At 44.6% G+C, this 14282-nt stretch overlaps 3 protein-coding genes across 3 annotated transcripts; 1 reads left to right on the top strand and 2 right to left on the bottom strand.

Moving 5' to 3' along the window:
* Positions 1 to 85: 85 nt before the first annotated feature.
* Positions 86 to 1092, bottom strand: LOC141008703 (small lysine-rich protein 1). The gene is made up of 2 exons (XM_073481153.1): positions 1063 to 1092; positions 86 to 346 (listed from the first exon to the last, which is right to left on the bottom strand). The coding sequence occupies exons 1-2, from the start codon at positions 1090 to 1092 to the stop codon at positions 86 to 88; spliced, it is 291 nt and encodes a 96-aa protein (XP_073337254.1).
* dhx57 (DEAH (Asp-Glu-Ala-Asp/His) box polypeptide 57) lies at positions 863 to 8594 on the bottom strand. The gene is made up of 22 exons (XM_073480962.1): positions 8395 to 8594; positions 8106 to 8312; positions 7066 to 7970; positions 6784 to 6968; positions 6558 to 6679; positions 6154 to 6349; positions 5835 to 5959; positions 5529 to 5662; positions 5362 to 5416; positions 5008 to 5222; positions 4777 to 4893; positions 4590 to 4686; positions 4281 to 4454; positions 3943 to 4143; positions 3448 to 3724; positions 3184 to 3279; positions 3006 to 3089; positions 2730 to 2867; positions 2553 to 2627; positions 2317 to 2451; positions 2033 to 2233; positions 863 to 1904 (listed from the first exon to the last, which is right to left on the bottom strand). The coding sequence occupies exons 1-22, from the start codon at positions 8490 to 8492 to the stop codon at positions 1761 to 1763; spliced, it is 3981 nt and encodes a 1326-aa protein (XP_073337063.1). The 5' UTR covers positions 8493 to 8594; the 3' UTR covers positions 863 to 1760.
* A 1473-nt stretch (positions 8595 to 10067) lies between these two features.
* morn2 (MORN repeat containing 2) lies at positions 10068 to 11592 on the top strand. The gene is made up of 5 exons (XM_073480253.1): positions 10068 to 10269; positions 10496 to 10546; positions 10620 to 10726; positions 10807 to 10943; positions 11490 to 11592. Exons 1-5 carry the CDS (start codon positions 10263 to 10265, stop codon positions 11590 to 11592), a joined length of 405 nt encoding a protein of 134 aa, XP_073336354.1. The 5' UTR covers positions 10068 to 10262.
* The last annotated feature ends 2690 nt before the right edge of the window (positions 11593 to 14282 follow it).

Genomic DNA, 14282 nt, shown 5'->3' with positions numbered 1-14282 from the left:
AAATTGTGTCCACCAGATGGTGCCAACAGCAAGGTATTTAAATGTAACAAAAAGGAAATTTTCTCTCAGGTTTGGCAGAAATGTTCTACTTTTTCTTCTTCCGTTTCGTTCCCTTCTTCTTTTTCTTCTTCTTATTTGAATGTGTCCGACCAAAGCCTCTGAACTCCAGACAGTCCACTGCATTGTGAGCGATGTAGTAGACATTCTCCATGGCTGCCGGGCTGAGGATGTCCACCTCTGTCTTGGAGGACTTGGCACTAGCAGACCTCTTTTTGGGTGTTTTTGGACTCCCAGTCTTCTTGGCGGGCCTTGAACTGTGGGACCTTGATTTCCTGGATTTGGTGGGCTTTGAAGAAAATAGTTTATTCCAATTAGGTTTGATTCCTCTACTACACTGAATAGTTTGGGTTGTCCTGTATAATAGTATAATGTTACATATACTTAACCATAATGAAAGATGTCAAAGTCGCTTCCAATATGATGAGAGATCATTTACCCATCTGTAAAATGAGATTTGTACACAGAAGAATGCTATAATTGACAGTTTTTGATCATTTAACAGCTAGGCAGCACATAGAGCGTTCTCAAAACACCTTCAGCTCTTGAAATAATCACAAATTTAAAATACACGCGTTTATCTTACCAGTTCTGGACTTGGCACTGTTGTAAGTGGCAACTGGATGGCTTCAACTGGGACAGTGATACCCTATTTGTTTATGCCCTGTTGTCGTAGAGACAGGACGGACCCGCTCATGAATGAAGGGGTTGGCCTCACCCACGAGCCTGTAAATTCTTTTGTTGCATCCAAGACGGTTTCAAACACAACACAACACTCAGTAAGAGAAGGGAAAAGGAGCCAACAGTCAGTCAGTCTTTTTTTATTTTTGTGCAGTGGAATTCATCACTTTTTAAGACAATAAGCTTTCAAATTCTTTGGCAATTCTCACCAAATTCTCCAGATTTTAAAAAGCCCTTGCATTCCCACACTGTGAAAATGCAGTTTTTTTTTGACATCACTGTGACGTTTAAATACATTCATGTAAATGTAAAACAACCAGATACCATGCAGAAGCTCTTGGATCTCTCAGTCATGCAATATAAAGAAAATATTCACAACCGTAACAAGTGTGCAGCCACTGTGAGAATTAAGAAGAAATCCAATATGGACCCAAGAAACTTCTCCGTTGTGAGTGAGACACGCACAACCCAAAATAAATATGCACTGTATTCAAATGACATCATAATTCGACAATCAGGTGTGTGCCAATTTACTGCACATACAGTAGTAGTGTGGCATCCAAAAGTTCTATTGTTCTCATAAGACCTGTGAAAAGAAGCGCTTCATTCCAGCGATAACAATGATGGAGGTTTGTGGATCACCTGCACAGATACATTTTTCTCTTTGAATGCAATTTCTGCTTTAAAAAGCCTCGAGTGCAGCAACACAATAGCTTTGTTTTTTATGTGTAAACTGACACTGAATTATCAGGTGGTGGCAGCAGGATGGTGTGGTGACTGTATTCCAACCACAGACCTTCACTTCAAGTCCGGTATCTACCCTGCTGATCTTGATACAACACAAATAATAACCAGGTTCATGGTTGTTGACCCGCACTTCTCTAAATAATGGAGCGACATGTTATTAAATTCACTTCGTGGCAGTGATGCAGGAGCAAGACGACATTTTCACTGCAGAGCTCCATGCATTTAAGCCCTTGAGGGTGACTAAAGGGGTGAAAAGTGGGCGTTAAGTAGCAGAGCTACTGAGTAGAGATGAGGTGCACGATCATGTGGATGATGCGGGAGCCGCGGGGGCAGCTGCACAGGTCCATGCTCGGGTTCCTGATTTTGTCCTCCAGCAGCTGGTCCAGCTCCCAGCGCAGCTCCTTCACCAGCTCAGCCACCTGAGTGACACAAATACGCACATATTTACAGAGACAAGCTCATGTGTGTAATTTGTTTTGCTTGCACAGTATTTTTCTGCATTTTTCATAATTGAACTCTAAACAATTAGATCTCTGTTATTCCTGACCTGATGAGAGGCGGCGGCGAACCGGATCCAGCCATCATCGAGCGAGATGACGAACTCTCCCTTGTGCAGCTCCATGTTGACCTGCCCGCCTCCGAACAGCACTAGCGGGTACACGGACACCATGCTGCAGTCCCTGATGAAGACGCGGCTCGTTTTGACCTTCTCGTGGTAAACCAGGTAGGGGCTGTTGTAGTGGCGAACCTGGAACACAAAGAAGAGTGAGGAGGCTTGTCGCTCCAACTAGCCGTTCACTACAAGACGATACCTTTTCTCTTGTATCTCACCGTGTAGTTGACGGACGAGGGGTGCACGTGGACACAGCCGTCGTTCTTGGTCATGAAGCGGAGCTCGTTGGCTTTGGGCTGCATCTTCATCGCTCCTTTGCTGGTCATCTTGTAATTCCCCTGAGGAGCTCGAACCTGGAACAAGAGGATTGAACACAGGATAGTGAGTGTGCAAGAAGAGGCATTATCACAAGCTTCACTTTCTTATTCAGTGACTACAAAGAATGGATACACACCTGGACCACATTGGGATAGAGGGCAGCACAAAGCATTGCAGACATCAGCCGGATGTTTTCAGCATTCAAGTTAGCCTGGAGAGGACAAAGCGATATTATACAACCTATATATCAACATGTATTGGAAGAAAAAAAAAAAACACTTCCAGCACTACTATGCTTGTTTTTATGTGTTACCTCCCGGCCAGTCGCCTCCAGAACACCATCCGTGCCTTTAGAGCTTGTGCGCTCTATCGTCCTGGCCCTCAGTCCCTCTTTGATGAAGCCAATGTCAGACAACAGCTCAGCAAACTGCCTCTTCAGACTGGCAATCTCCTGCACACGTCACAACAGAGATTCTTTTTTTTTAAAGAAAGGCATTTTTCTTGGACCACTTTCACAAAAGAAGAACACAATAAACCTGAATTACTAGATTCATGTCAGTTATTTTGATGTGAAGCAAAAATAAAAAACCTGTAAGCCTCGCCAAGACAGGAAGTTCTCCCTGCAGTAAACGTAGCCGGCCTGGTGGCCGTTCTTTGCAGCACAGCACCATCCCTGCAGGAGAGGGAAAATCCATCACATCCATCATTTGAAAAGCATTTTTACATTAAAAAAAGACTGATTTTGTGTGCTTGAGTCCAGTCAGTACCTTGTATGCCTGTAACAAAGCTAGATGGTCACTACTGGCCAAGGCAAAGGCTTGTTTCTTCTCATTGGCTTCTTCCCGTTTGTCCCATGGAGACACCTGGAAAACAGAGATGGGATAACAGTTATAGAAGTATTTCCACATTTTGATGACTTATAATGTAGGTTCTTCTCCATTAAAAATAACACAAAGATCAAGCCAAAACTAGTTCTGTGATGCCAAAATGTGACGCATATGGTATCTCAACAGTGGCAAACGGTGTCTTACAAATGGTGATTTGAAGGCCAGACTGGCAGCGATGGTGAGTGCTGGGTCGAGACAGCGAAAGATGGCACCGAACAGCATGAGTTTCCCAATGCGCACGTCGACGGGCAGGCAGGCCAGGTGGTAGCCCAGCGGGGTCAGCTTCTCATCTTCAGTCAGAGCTCCCAGGTCCCGCAAACGCTGCTTGGCCGCGTCCAAGCTTCCTATAGCCGGGGGCTCGATGAGCCGAGTGAAGACAGACTCCAGCGTCTGCTCAGCAAAAACATCCAGGATCTTGATTCTGTCGGAGAGAGGGGGGAATGGTGAATACAAGAGGAGGGTAATATTGTTTATGCATATCCTAACATCCGACATGGTGCTACAGGTAAGAAGATCTTCTGTTGGCCCAGATTCCCCTCCATATACGAGCATAAATCCGGTCACGAGCCTCTATTATTTGTATTTACAGAGACAACAAAGCAGGTTGGCGTTTTGCAAAGAGCAAACAGATGGATCTACCGGAGGCAGAGCTGCTCCAGAGGCACTCTCTGGATCTCAGGCAGCTGTTGCTCAGCCAGCTGGTGTTGGAAGCAGTGGCTGGTGAAGAGGTGGAAGCAGACGCCCGAGGCCACGCGACCTGCTCGACCCTTCCTCTGCAGCGCGTTGGCTCGAGACACCCACGAGTCCTCCAGGCTCTCCATGCTTTTAGTTGCATCGTACCTGAAGAAAAATATAACACATGTAGATTTTAAAAACATGAAGCTCTGAAACTAATTAGAAAAAATACTGTATGTCTCGTTGTGTGACAGCAAATATGTGCTCCAAGTCACAACCACTGTGCAATAAAATACTGTTACCGTTTCTCCTTCATCTTGCCGGAGTCGATGACATATACCACGTCGTCAATGGTTACCGAGGTCTCAGCGATGTTTGTGGAGATGATAATCTTTGTGACGCCCTCTTTCGGCCGGTTGAAAACTGCCTGCTGCTCCTCATTGGACAAGGTGGAGTGGAGCGGGTACACGGCACACCTAACAAGGGGAAAGGACAGCCACATTAGTCAGCATGTGACAAGTAGCCAGTGTTTGTTTCCCCAAATTACTATGACAATTCGACAATAACAGGAATTAAATTTGCAGAATGCACACACGACTGTAGTCACAGACCTGGTGGCGCCCCTGTTGTTAAACATTCTGTTGGACATGAGCTGCTCGTAGAGCATCTTGATCTCAGCCAAGCCTGGCAGAAACACGAGCACCGCACCTGTACACAGAAACCAAAAGGTTATACCCACCATAAAGTCCACAACAAAGATTCCTCAGAGTTTTGAATGTACCTCGACTAGCCTCTTACCTGGAGGGTAGTCGTGTTTTCCATCTACAATCCACTCCAGCAGGCTCTCCACCAGGTCCATGTTGATCTTGTCCAGGTCCATTGCAGCGATGGTCTTCAGCACAGACTTCTTAGTGTCTGCATCGACAGAAAAACATTTATTTTAAGACGAAGGAGGTACAGTTTAAGCTTTAAACTTAAATAACCCATAAAAGAGGTTACTTCAGTTTATGATAATTGGTAAAAACTCACCTTTGTATCTGACTGTGAGCTCCTGCAGGCCGAGCTGCTGGTCTGGAACCGAGTCTTTGACAAAGTCCTTCTTACAGAAAGACATGAAGTTCCACATGTCATCGCCTAAGTCGTCCACCAAGTCCCTCTGCTCTACTCTGCCTCCTCGTCCGCTTGTGGAAGATGAATTCTGTTTCCCTGAGCGCATGTAAGGGCTGCCATCCTCAATGACATAGCTGGTAAAGAAAGACAATTATGATATTTTGGATCTGGACCTCTCGTCTCTCCCTGTGCGTGTTTGTTTCCTTTCTCGTATGTGATCCGTCAGTATCATTTCGCTTAAACATTTGTTCAAGTGAAGGAGGATGTACTCACCGTGCTTTAGCGATGGCATCTTCAAGGAAAAACTGGTCGACGGGAAAAGTACGTCCTGAAATGAGAGAAATTCACTGAATGGAAAAAAATCTATGAAATAAGATGTTTGGGTTGAACATGTGATATGCATATCATGTCTAAAACAGATACCATGAGCGGGAATTAACCTGGTATGTGGACAGCGGGACAGTTGTAAAAATACTCAGAGAAGAGGTTGGCGTTAAGCGTGGCACTCATTAGAATGATCTTCAGGTCAGGCCTCTGCACAATCAGGTCTTTTAATACCAACAGCAGGAAGTCACTGACGAAGAAAAGATGAAATAGAGAGACAGACAGTGACCAAAAAAAAACAGCTAACAAGGTTTTTATAATCCAGTGAAAAGCTAACATTTGAGATTGACTACATTACCAAATTAAACAACAACTCAAAATGCACAAAAAATAGCTTAAATGCACACTTTCTGCAATCTCACCTCTCCTCCGTTCGCTCGTGCACCTCATCCACAATAACGTGTGTGACGCCCGTGAGGTCCGCTTCACCCTCCAGTCTCCTCAGTAACACACCTGTGGTGCAGTACAGCAGTCTGGTGGCAGATGTCTGACATAGGAAAGTAGTCAGGGATAATGTATAAGTAATTATTTTATAATATAAAGCATGGCTACACATACTAAGAATAAGACTTAAAGATAGATTATATTGCATATATTTCAAAATCCTTTGGACCCAGTGACTAAAAGCAGATGGCTTAATATCTTGCGTACTATATGTACATGTCATTGTGCCCGTCGTACCCTGACACTCTCCAGGCGAATCTGGTAGCCCACTGAGTTGCCCAGACACTCTGCCCGCTCCTGTGCCACTCTCTGGGCCACAGAGATGGCAGATATGCGGCGTGGCTGAGTGCAGATGATGTTGGCCACCTCGTCTGCTCGGCCGGTTAATGTGGCGTCCAGAATGAACTGAGGGATCTGAGTGGTCTTACCGCATCTGCAGAGAGGTAATAGAAAAAATAAACAATAAAACACAATCTTCTTCATCTTCTTTAAATATATTTATATGTACATGCAGTCTTCCAGGATCTCTTTTAGGTGTCTTTTATCACAAATGTTTTCACATATCGTTTGTAGGCGTAGAAATGAGAAAAGGGTTAGAATAGAATGACTGCAAACACTTTAAGCTGCCCTGTGTGACCCACCCGGTCATCCCGCTGACCACCAGCACCTGGCACCGGTCTAACAGGTCGAGGATGTTTTCCTTTTCTTGCCAAGCCGGCAGTTTCCTCCTCTGCTCCAACATGGACCTGAAACGCCTGGATGACTGGGTGAAGAGAAGTATGGATGGACAGTGATGCATTAAAATTACATCTTGTTGGAGTGGATGTAAAGCTAAATTAAATGTCAGTTACAGTCTTTTTTTTTTACCTGTTTCTTTTGAAATTCTCGACACAGCTTGCCGTTTTCTTGCAGCAGGTTGTCCATCTTCATGTTGTGCTTAGTCACCATCTTCTTCCTCAGATTGACATAACTCTCACTCTCAACCGGAACGGCCTCATCCTCGTCTTCATCATCCCTCTCATCCAGCTCCTCTGCCTCTGCTGTTTCTTTCACTTTAAGGACAGAGATGATGGCATTTCAACCCATAAATGTAAATACAGTGTTGAACTCAAGTGAAAATAGGGACAGTAAATAATCTTTTGAACTCACAATCTACAGGTCTCTGGTTGTTGGGTGGAGCAGTCCTTCTGCTGGTGATGTGATTACTGCTGCTAGCACTACTACTCCTGCTTTCCTCAGAAGCATTGCTCCTCACACTCTTGCTCTTTGCTATAGCGAGAGATGGTGGAGGAACCACGACAGGCGGCGGCGTGCTGTATTTGTGATGACTAACAGCCAGCAGTTCATTAATGGTAGTTTCATCCTCACATACAGTAATCAGAGTGTAAACAACAGGCTCGTTGCTCTTTGCTGCAGCCAACGCTTCTCCAAACAATCTTTCGGTCACACTGAGCCTCCCTGCAGCTCCAACAGACTCATCGGTGGTGCTGAAGGCGACTATAGGGGCCTGAAACGGGTATCTGTTTCCTTTGGGGAAACGGATTTCTAGTTCATACTCGGGAGGAGAAAAGCTGCTGAAGCCGGGCTGGCTCGGGCCCGTCAGGTCTGGGGAACCAGCCCCAGATCGCCCTTTAGTGGGGAGCTGGTGCTTGAATTTGCATTTGTCCCCAAACCGGCAGCCTTTCCCTTTCAGGTAGAATCTGCACACATCATGAATGTTTACAACTCCTCCATCGCCACCTCGACTCCCGACACGCCTGCCGTTCCTGGAGGCATTGTCTGCCAGGAACGAGAGGTCCAGGGTAACTGTCCAGACTGCGTTTGCAATGCGCTCACTGAAGCGCTCACCGTAAATAGCAGTTAGAGCCAGAGCTTCTTCCTGCCTCTGGCTCAAACACTCGTCCATAGGCACCCCTTCGAGGCCGTCGGAGGAAATGGCTTTCTGGCCGTAGCGCTCGCTGAAAATCTGGAGGAGGAGTTGTTCTAAAGTGGCCCCGAATTCCCCTCCACCAGACTCCAGTGCCTGCTTGCTGCGCTCCCTGTCAAACCCATACCTACAGATAGATAATATGAAGGTTAGAAGATTAGCTAAATATTCACCAAAATAGTTTTTTAAGTTCCTGATAGCCCAGATCAAATAAGGTTAACTGTTAACTCCAACATCAGAAATAAACAAATCTGAACATCACCTGCTGAGTTTTCCCATAGCAAACAATGAGATGACAGGTTCAGGAGTGGGCCCTTCATCACCAGACTCATACAGTTCACATACTGGGCTCTCTGCCCTCTCCACAGGCTCGTCATTAGTTTCCCAATACTGGCCTTCCTCGCGGTGGTCCAACTCATCGACTTCCTCCTCATTCTCTTCTCCCCCCGAATAATCTGAACCGGACTCACTGACGCAGAGAGGACATGAGAGTTATGAGTTCACGCAGCAGGAACACATCCCCAATTAGTCTCTTAGTAGAATGTACTCACTCATATGGCTCATCAAAGTCCTGAGACTGCAGATCCCGCAGCAGCTCCTTGAGTTGCTCTTGGTTCTCATTAGTCATGAATATCCTCTGCATGGGCATGGTGCTCACCTCCGGCCTGATGCTGTCACCTGACTTTGAGCATGTCCTGGGTCTTGCCAGGGACCTTGGGAGAACCTTGCCGCTGCTTCTACCGCCACCTCTGCTATCCCTGGCTCGATCTCCTCCTCTTCCTCCTCCTCCTCCTCTTCCTCCTCCTCTTCCTCCTCCTCTTCCTCCTCCTCCACCTGAACGGCTGCCGCCACCGCCACCGCCACCTCCTCGTCCTCTGCCAGGTCTGGAGGCAAAGCCAAGTAAACAGAGGGGAACAAGAGAGGAAAATGAACAGAGTGTGATGAATCTTACATCTGATCATTAATTTGCTTGCTTTGACTGTTTACCTGCTGGGACGACTGGGTCCAAAATCAAGGCTGAAATCGTCATCGTCATCCCAGTGACCACCAGCAGCTCCTTTCCGACCTCCACCACCGCCTCCTCCACCTCCACCTCCTCCTCTTGGCTTGTTAAATTTCCCCCCTCCTCTGTTTGGCTTCCCACCTCTCCTCCTCGCACTCATGTCTCTGTTCCAACACAGATAATACATTTCAAAACACAAACACATCACAGATTGCTCTAAATGCACTGCTGTCAGATCAAAGTGCACTCACCTTCAGTCAGTGTCCTTTCATAGCAGTAAACAATCTGTGGAGAGACACACAATGCATAGCTTGAATAAATCCTCTGAGCTGTGGGAGTTCCCAATAATCCTGGATACACCAGAGAGAGAGCTGATAGCTGCGGACCCGGGCAGAGCGAGGCTGCTACTGTACATCCACTGCAGTGCACAGAGTCGCACATAGCTGTGGGCTGGCTCATTGTGGCACTTCAGTTCAAGTGCGAGCAATGAGATGGTGGCTGACACACACAACGCTGGTGGCTACAATTATGCAATCAGACCAGGCATGCAGACTTAACAAGCGAACCGGGGCGACAGCCATTTAACTTCAAGCATGACTGGCTGATGTGTTAAGTTAGCAAGTTATGAAAGCACAGACAAGAGCTCCTATCAGATAAATAAGGTGGTGTTTTTTTGTGTGGCGCAGCCCGGCACGTCAGTCAGGAAAAGTACACGAAGCTGCGGCTAGCTAACAAGCTAACGGCTAGCAAGCTCACTCCTCACTTCTGGTTTTACAAAGCCAGCGGAGAGGCTTTCTCACAAGACAAGTCGAGAGGTTTAGTGTCTCAAAACGCCATATATATATGCGGAAACATAACATAAGTGATAACGTGTAAAAGTACTTTAAAAACTTAACTTTCACAACAAGTATGAACAAACCTGAGGCAGCTGTTTCGACCACCGGTAGCTCGCATCTCTCTGATTGGTCGAAACTCCGGGGTTCAAAGTTTCTTTTCCGGTGTCGCTCGAGCTGGGAAATACAAAAATAAATAGTAAATGTATTATTTAAACAGTATATGCATATTGTACAGTACATTAAAGGCGACATATGTTTAGCAAAATTTATTTTTTATGAAAACTAAAGCTATCTCAAAAAGCACTTTTTTAAGCTAGGTCTACTGCACCAAACCTGTAACCATGGTAACAGCAGGTCCCTTCGAGTACAAAACAGACTCCTTGTTTAAGTGGAGAAGTCAGGGCCGGGTATTATTTTTAAGGTGATTCAGCGAGCAAAATTTAGCAGGAGGATTGTTTGTGTCATCCTCACAACTTTTTAATCAGTTGTTTGAGTTTTCACATTCAAGAAGTTGGCCGGTACGAAGCGTTTCCTGTCGGTTCTGTCAAACCATCTGCCGCCCCGGGGGAAGCTGTCACGGATGTCTGGTGAGGTGTGATTGTGATGATTGTGATGATTTCACACACACACACACACACACACACACACACACACACACACACACACACACACACACACACACACACACACACACACCTCCTCTGTTTCCTATCTGCTTGTCTAATTCGGCATGATTTTCACTTTCAGACAAGGAGGGAGGGATTGTGTATGACAGCTGAGGTGCTTGAGGGTAATATGTGTGTTTGTTAACAGGGGAAGGACCCATAAAGGTGTCCTACATTTTCCCAAATGGGAACAGATATGGTGAGTGATGATACAGCTTCACACATTTACATAACTGTCACATACTGTAGGTCTCAACTTGTCTTCTCCACAGAGGGGGAGTGCAGCAAGTCTCCATCAGGGGTGCTGATGAGGGGTGGCGTTGGGAAACACACCTCACCAGGTGGTGTCACATACATCGGAGAGTGGCATGACGACAAAGTATGTGTGCACTACCTCCTCTGATGTCTGTGTGCATGTATTTCCTCTCATGCTCTCCCCCTATTCTCTGTCTCTCACAGATGCATGGCAGAGGGACCCTGCAGCACCCCTCTGGTGCTTTATATGAAGGAGAATTCAAAGACAACATGTACCACGGCACGGGGACGTACACCTTCCCAGATGGCTCCACTTATAAAGGTCAATTTCATGAGAACAGGTAAAAAAGACATAATTTTCTGCACTTATTGCGTCATTCCTTTAGTGTGCTCTGAAAAAAGACATGTCCTTTACGAGTTTCCAAATAATTATACTTGTATGGCTGTCTACTAACTGATGTGCAATGGTTCGGTTTAGCCGTCTTTTATTACCAGATTAAAGCAGCAAAGGCTCCAGTTGTATATTTCCAAAGCAAACTGTCTATTATAGTTAAAAGACTATCAACTATAGTTTACTATTAAAAACTATTAAAACTACTTCCTTTCAGTATGTTATATGTTCCTGTACATGTAAAAGATCTCGAAAATTAAAAAGGTCAAAGTCCACACCAACAGAAGCTCCTCTCTCCCACAGAAAACACTGCTCCTGAAACGCCTCTCCAGTAGCCCCGCCTTTCGTTCCGTGACTTTGTGACATCTCCTTGTCACACATTTGCATAGTTTATGCCTTGACTAGTTTGGCATTAGTCAGGGTCTGTTGCAGCTTTTTCAAATTCAGCCATACAGATATATCAAATGTCTTAAATGTCTGAACTGGTGTGTTCTAGGCTGGAGGGAGAAGGGGCGTTCACTAACACACACGGAGTGGTTTGGACGGGGGAGTTCCACGGCAAAGCAGCGCTCAGCCTGAAAATGCTGCACAACATTTAGGCATAATAGTGCTGCAGGGTATAAAACACTGCATGAAATATTTTACATTAAAATCAAACTGTATTGGACTGTATTTCATCATCATTATCTGTGTGCATGTAATAAACACATTTGCTGTACTAAACGCTGACAGGCCTGTTTCTGCCCACTTCCATTTATTTCTATACATCGGTGGTTAAATATCCGTGCAATCGGTGAGTCACGTCTCCTGCCTGGAGTCACAGTCTTTCAGCTCCATTTCCTGTGTTACTGGTCGTGGTGCTCCAACACAGCCAGTGTCTCTTTGTATAAGCTTCATTTCACTCAAAATAAATATCACATTGGGGTGATTTTCTTTCTTTATGTCTCTGCTTTTATGAAGCTTGCTGCGAGAGGAGAGGTGCATAACATCCAGGAATACGTGTCATTTCACTGCACATCTACAGAAAAGGAGCATTATTTCCCACTCGGGTAGAAAAAACCTGAACAAAACCTCATACATTTTAATTTCTCCTCGGTTGCACCGTCTCTTGACTATCAGGGTGAAGGACGAGTACAGGACATTGCCAGCCAATCACGAAGGGGCATACACTCACGTCCCCATCCACAACATGGATACCCGAACTGTTGGAACATTGGCCCGAGGAGCTGTGTGATGTGATGTGAGTGTGTGGTCAGTTGACCTTCAGTGTTGGTGTGTGTATGTACACACAACTGTCCACCCACTGTGACCCTGCAGGACTCCCTCAGCTAATGAATAATGACTTCACAGACAGTCACACAAACTGTTCAACATTGTTTAATAAGCAACTCTGATATTGTAATCTGTCATTCTATTGGATAATGCCTCTATGGATCTGTCATTGCACATACCCCTGAACAAATTCAGTATTGAGTATTCATCTAGACTAAACAGATATGGAAATGTGAGTAACAAAAACACATGTATACTGTATTAACGTCCATACAATGCTAAACACTTCTGGTAGAATACTGTACCAGATACAAGAAACAGCTATTTTTCATTGATTGTACAATTTTCAGGTAGAAAATAACATTTTTTTTCGTATTGCAAACCTTCAGCTGTGACTCAAATGAAAAGCCTTAAATATGCTCATGAAGGCAACAACCATGAAGTAAAAATAGAAAAATGGCACTCAAATTTGGCACGAGATACAAAAAAGTAACACCTGAACTTGAACTGGAACCGACGTAAAAACAAACTCACCGTGAGTTATTGTGTGTAGTGAAGATGTGTAGCCTGTGCAGTCTGTGCAGTGAGCGTTTATTTTAGTACGAGGATGTGACGATAAACGTGTATTCATCACTACGGGTAGTGAGCTAGATGATGGCGAGGAAGCTTTTAAAACCTTTGCAATATATTATCTCCATAAACCTGAGAATATATAAAGTATACAATATTCTTTTTTTTTTTTTAAAGATTTCACCTTCCTGAAGAAGAAAAATAAATCCCCTGTGATGCAGAACACTGTGACTTTAAGAGGAAAAAAAAGTACACTTCTAATTGTGCTGGAAAACATCGTTAGACAAAAGAAAGTAGCCATTCAATATTTAAATGTGTGAACAGTGGCCATGCACATATGCACAGAGAAGACTGAGGTCAAAATTATTGTTCTATACAAAGATAATACATGACTTCTTGACCCCCTCGAGGCAAGTAGATAACAATCTGAACCGAGCAAGAATGATATGAAAGAAAAAAGCGACCATGCTTTTTGTTTCTTGTGCTTCAGTTTCAGACATTCCCAGGAAAACACAGTCAGAGCTCTCAACTCTGGAGTCCCGCTTTAGGTAGTTGGATGTGAAGAAAAACGACTAAAGATACAGTGAAAACGAACTAGAAAAAACAGCACCGTTTTTGTGACAGCTGTGTTCTTCCAAAGCAAGGGTGGGCAAAGTGCTCACCAAGGCCACCACCAAGGAGCTCAGTGGTTTTACATATTGTGCTGTTTGTCAGCAGGTTGAAGCAAGGGGGGCCACAAGTAGATAGCTTAACGTGTCTGGTCATTGCTGAGGGTGCTAATAGCCGCAGATGGTTCCACAGAAAAGCTGGTGGGGCGGTTAACAGAAATAAATTTGCCAAAACAAGCAGATAGTCTTCATTTTTAAAGTCTTTACACTTATAAATCCAAAAAATCCAATCTAATAGAGAGTGGCAGGCGGGGAAGTATTGTGTGTTTTTTACCCCAAACAGCCACAAGGGGCAACAATGAGCCCATTCCACACACAAAAACAAACTTAAATGAGCGACACAAAAAGTGAGATTTATGCTTTATCTGAAATGTTTTGATTTTTAAAAGAAATAAGGAAAACTTGTTGTTGTTTTGGTAGCATGACCTCTGTTAAAGAGCAGCGCAGAGCTTTACTATGGAACCATGACAGGACTTACCGGCGGGTTTGATATGTGAGCATCTACAAATCCTCGATGACATCAGTGATTAACAGATTCGGTTCTGTGATTTCTGGATTTGAAATTCAAAGATACCAAAGTTTCTAAGATACCTAGAATAGGACTCTATAAAAGCTTAATGTTCTATTTATCTATTCCTGTAAAAGAGAACAAACAGGATCCAGTTTCTTCCAGAGGATTCTCGTTGTTTCTTCCTTCAGACCATCCTCTCCACATGTGCCCATTTCTTCCCGTTTCTACACACACACATACTTTATACGTTCACGGACAAACCCATACA

Source organism: Pagrus major, chromosome 14, assembly GCF_040436345.1.
Source record: "Pagrus major chromosome 14, Pma_NU_1.0".
NCBI lineage: Eukaryota > Metazoa > Chordata > Actinopteri > Spariformes > Sparidae > Pagrus > Pagrus major.
This window is presented reverse-complemented; position numbering and strand designations above follow the sequence as displayed.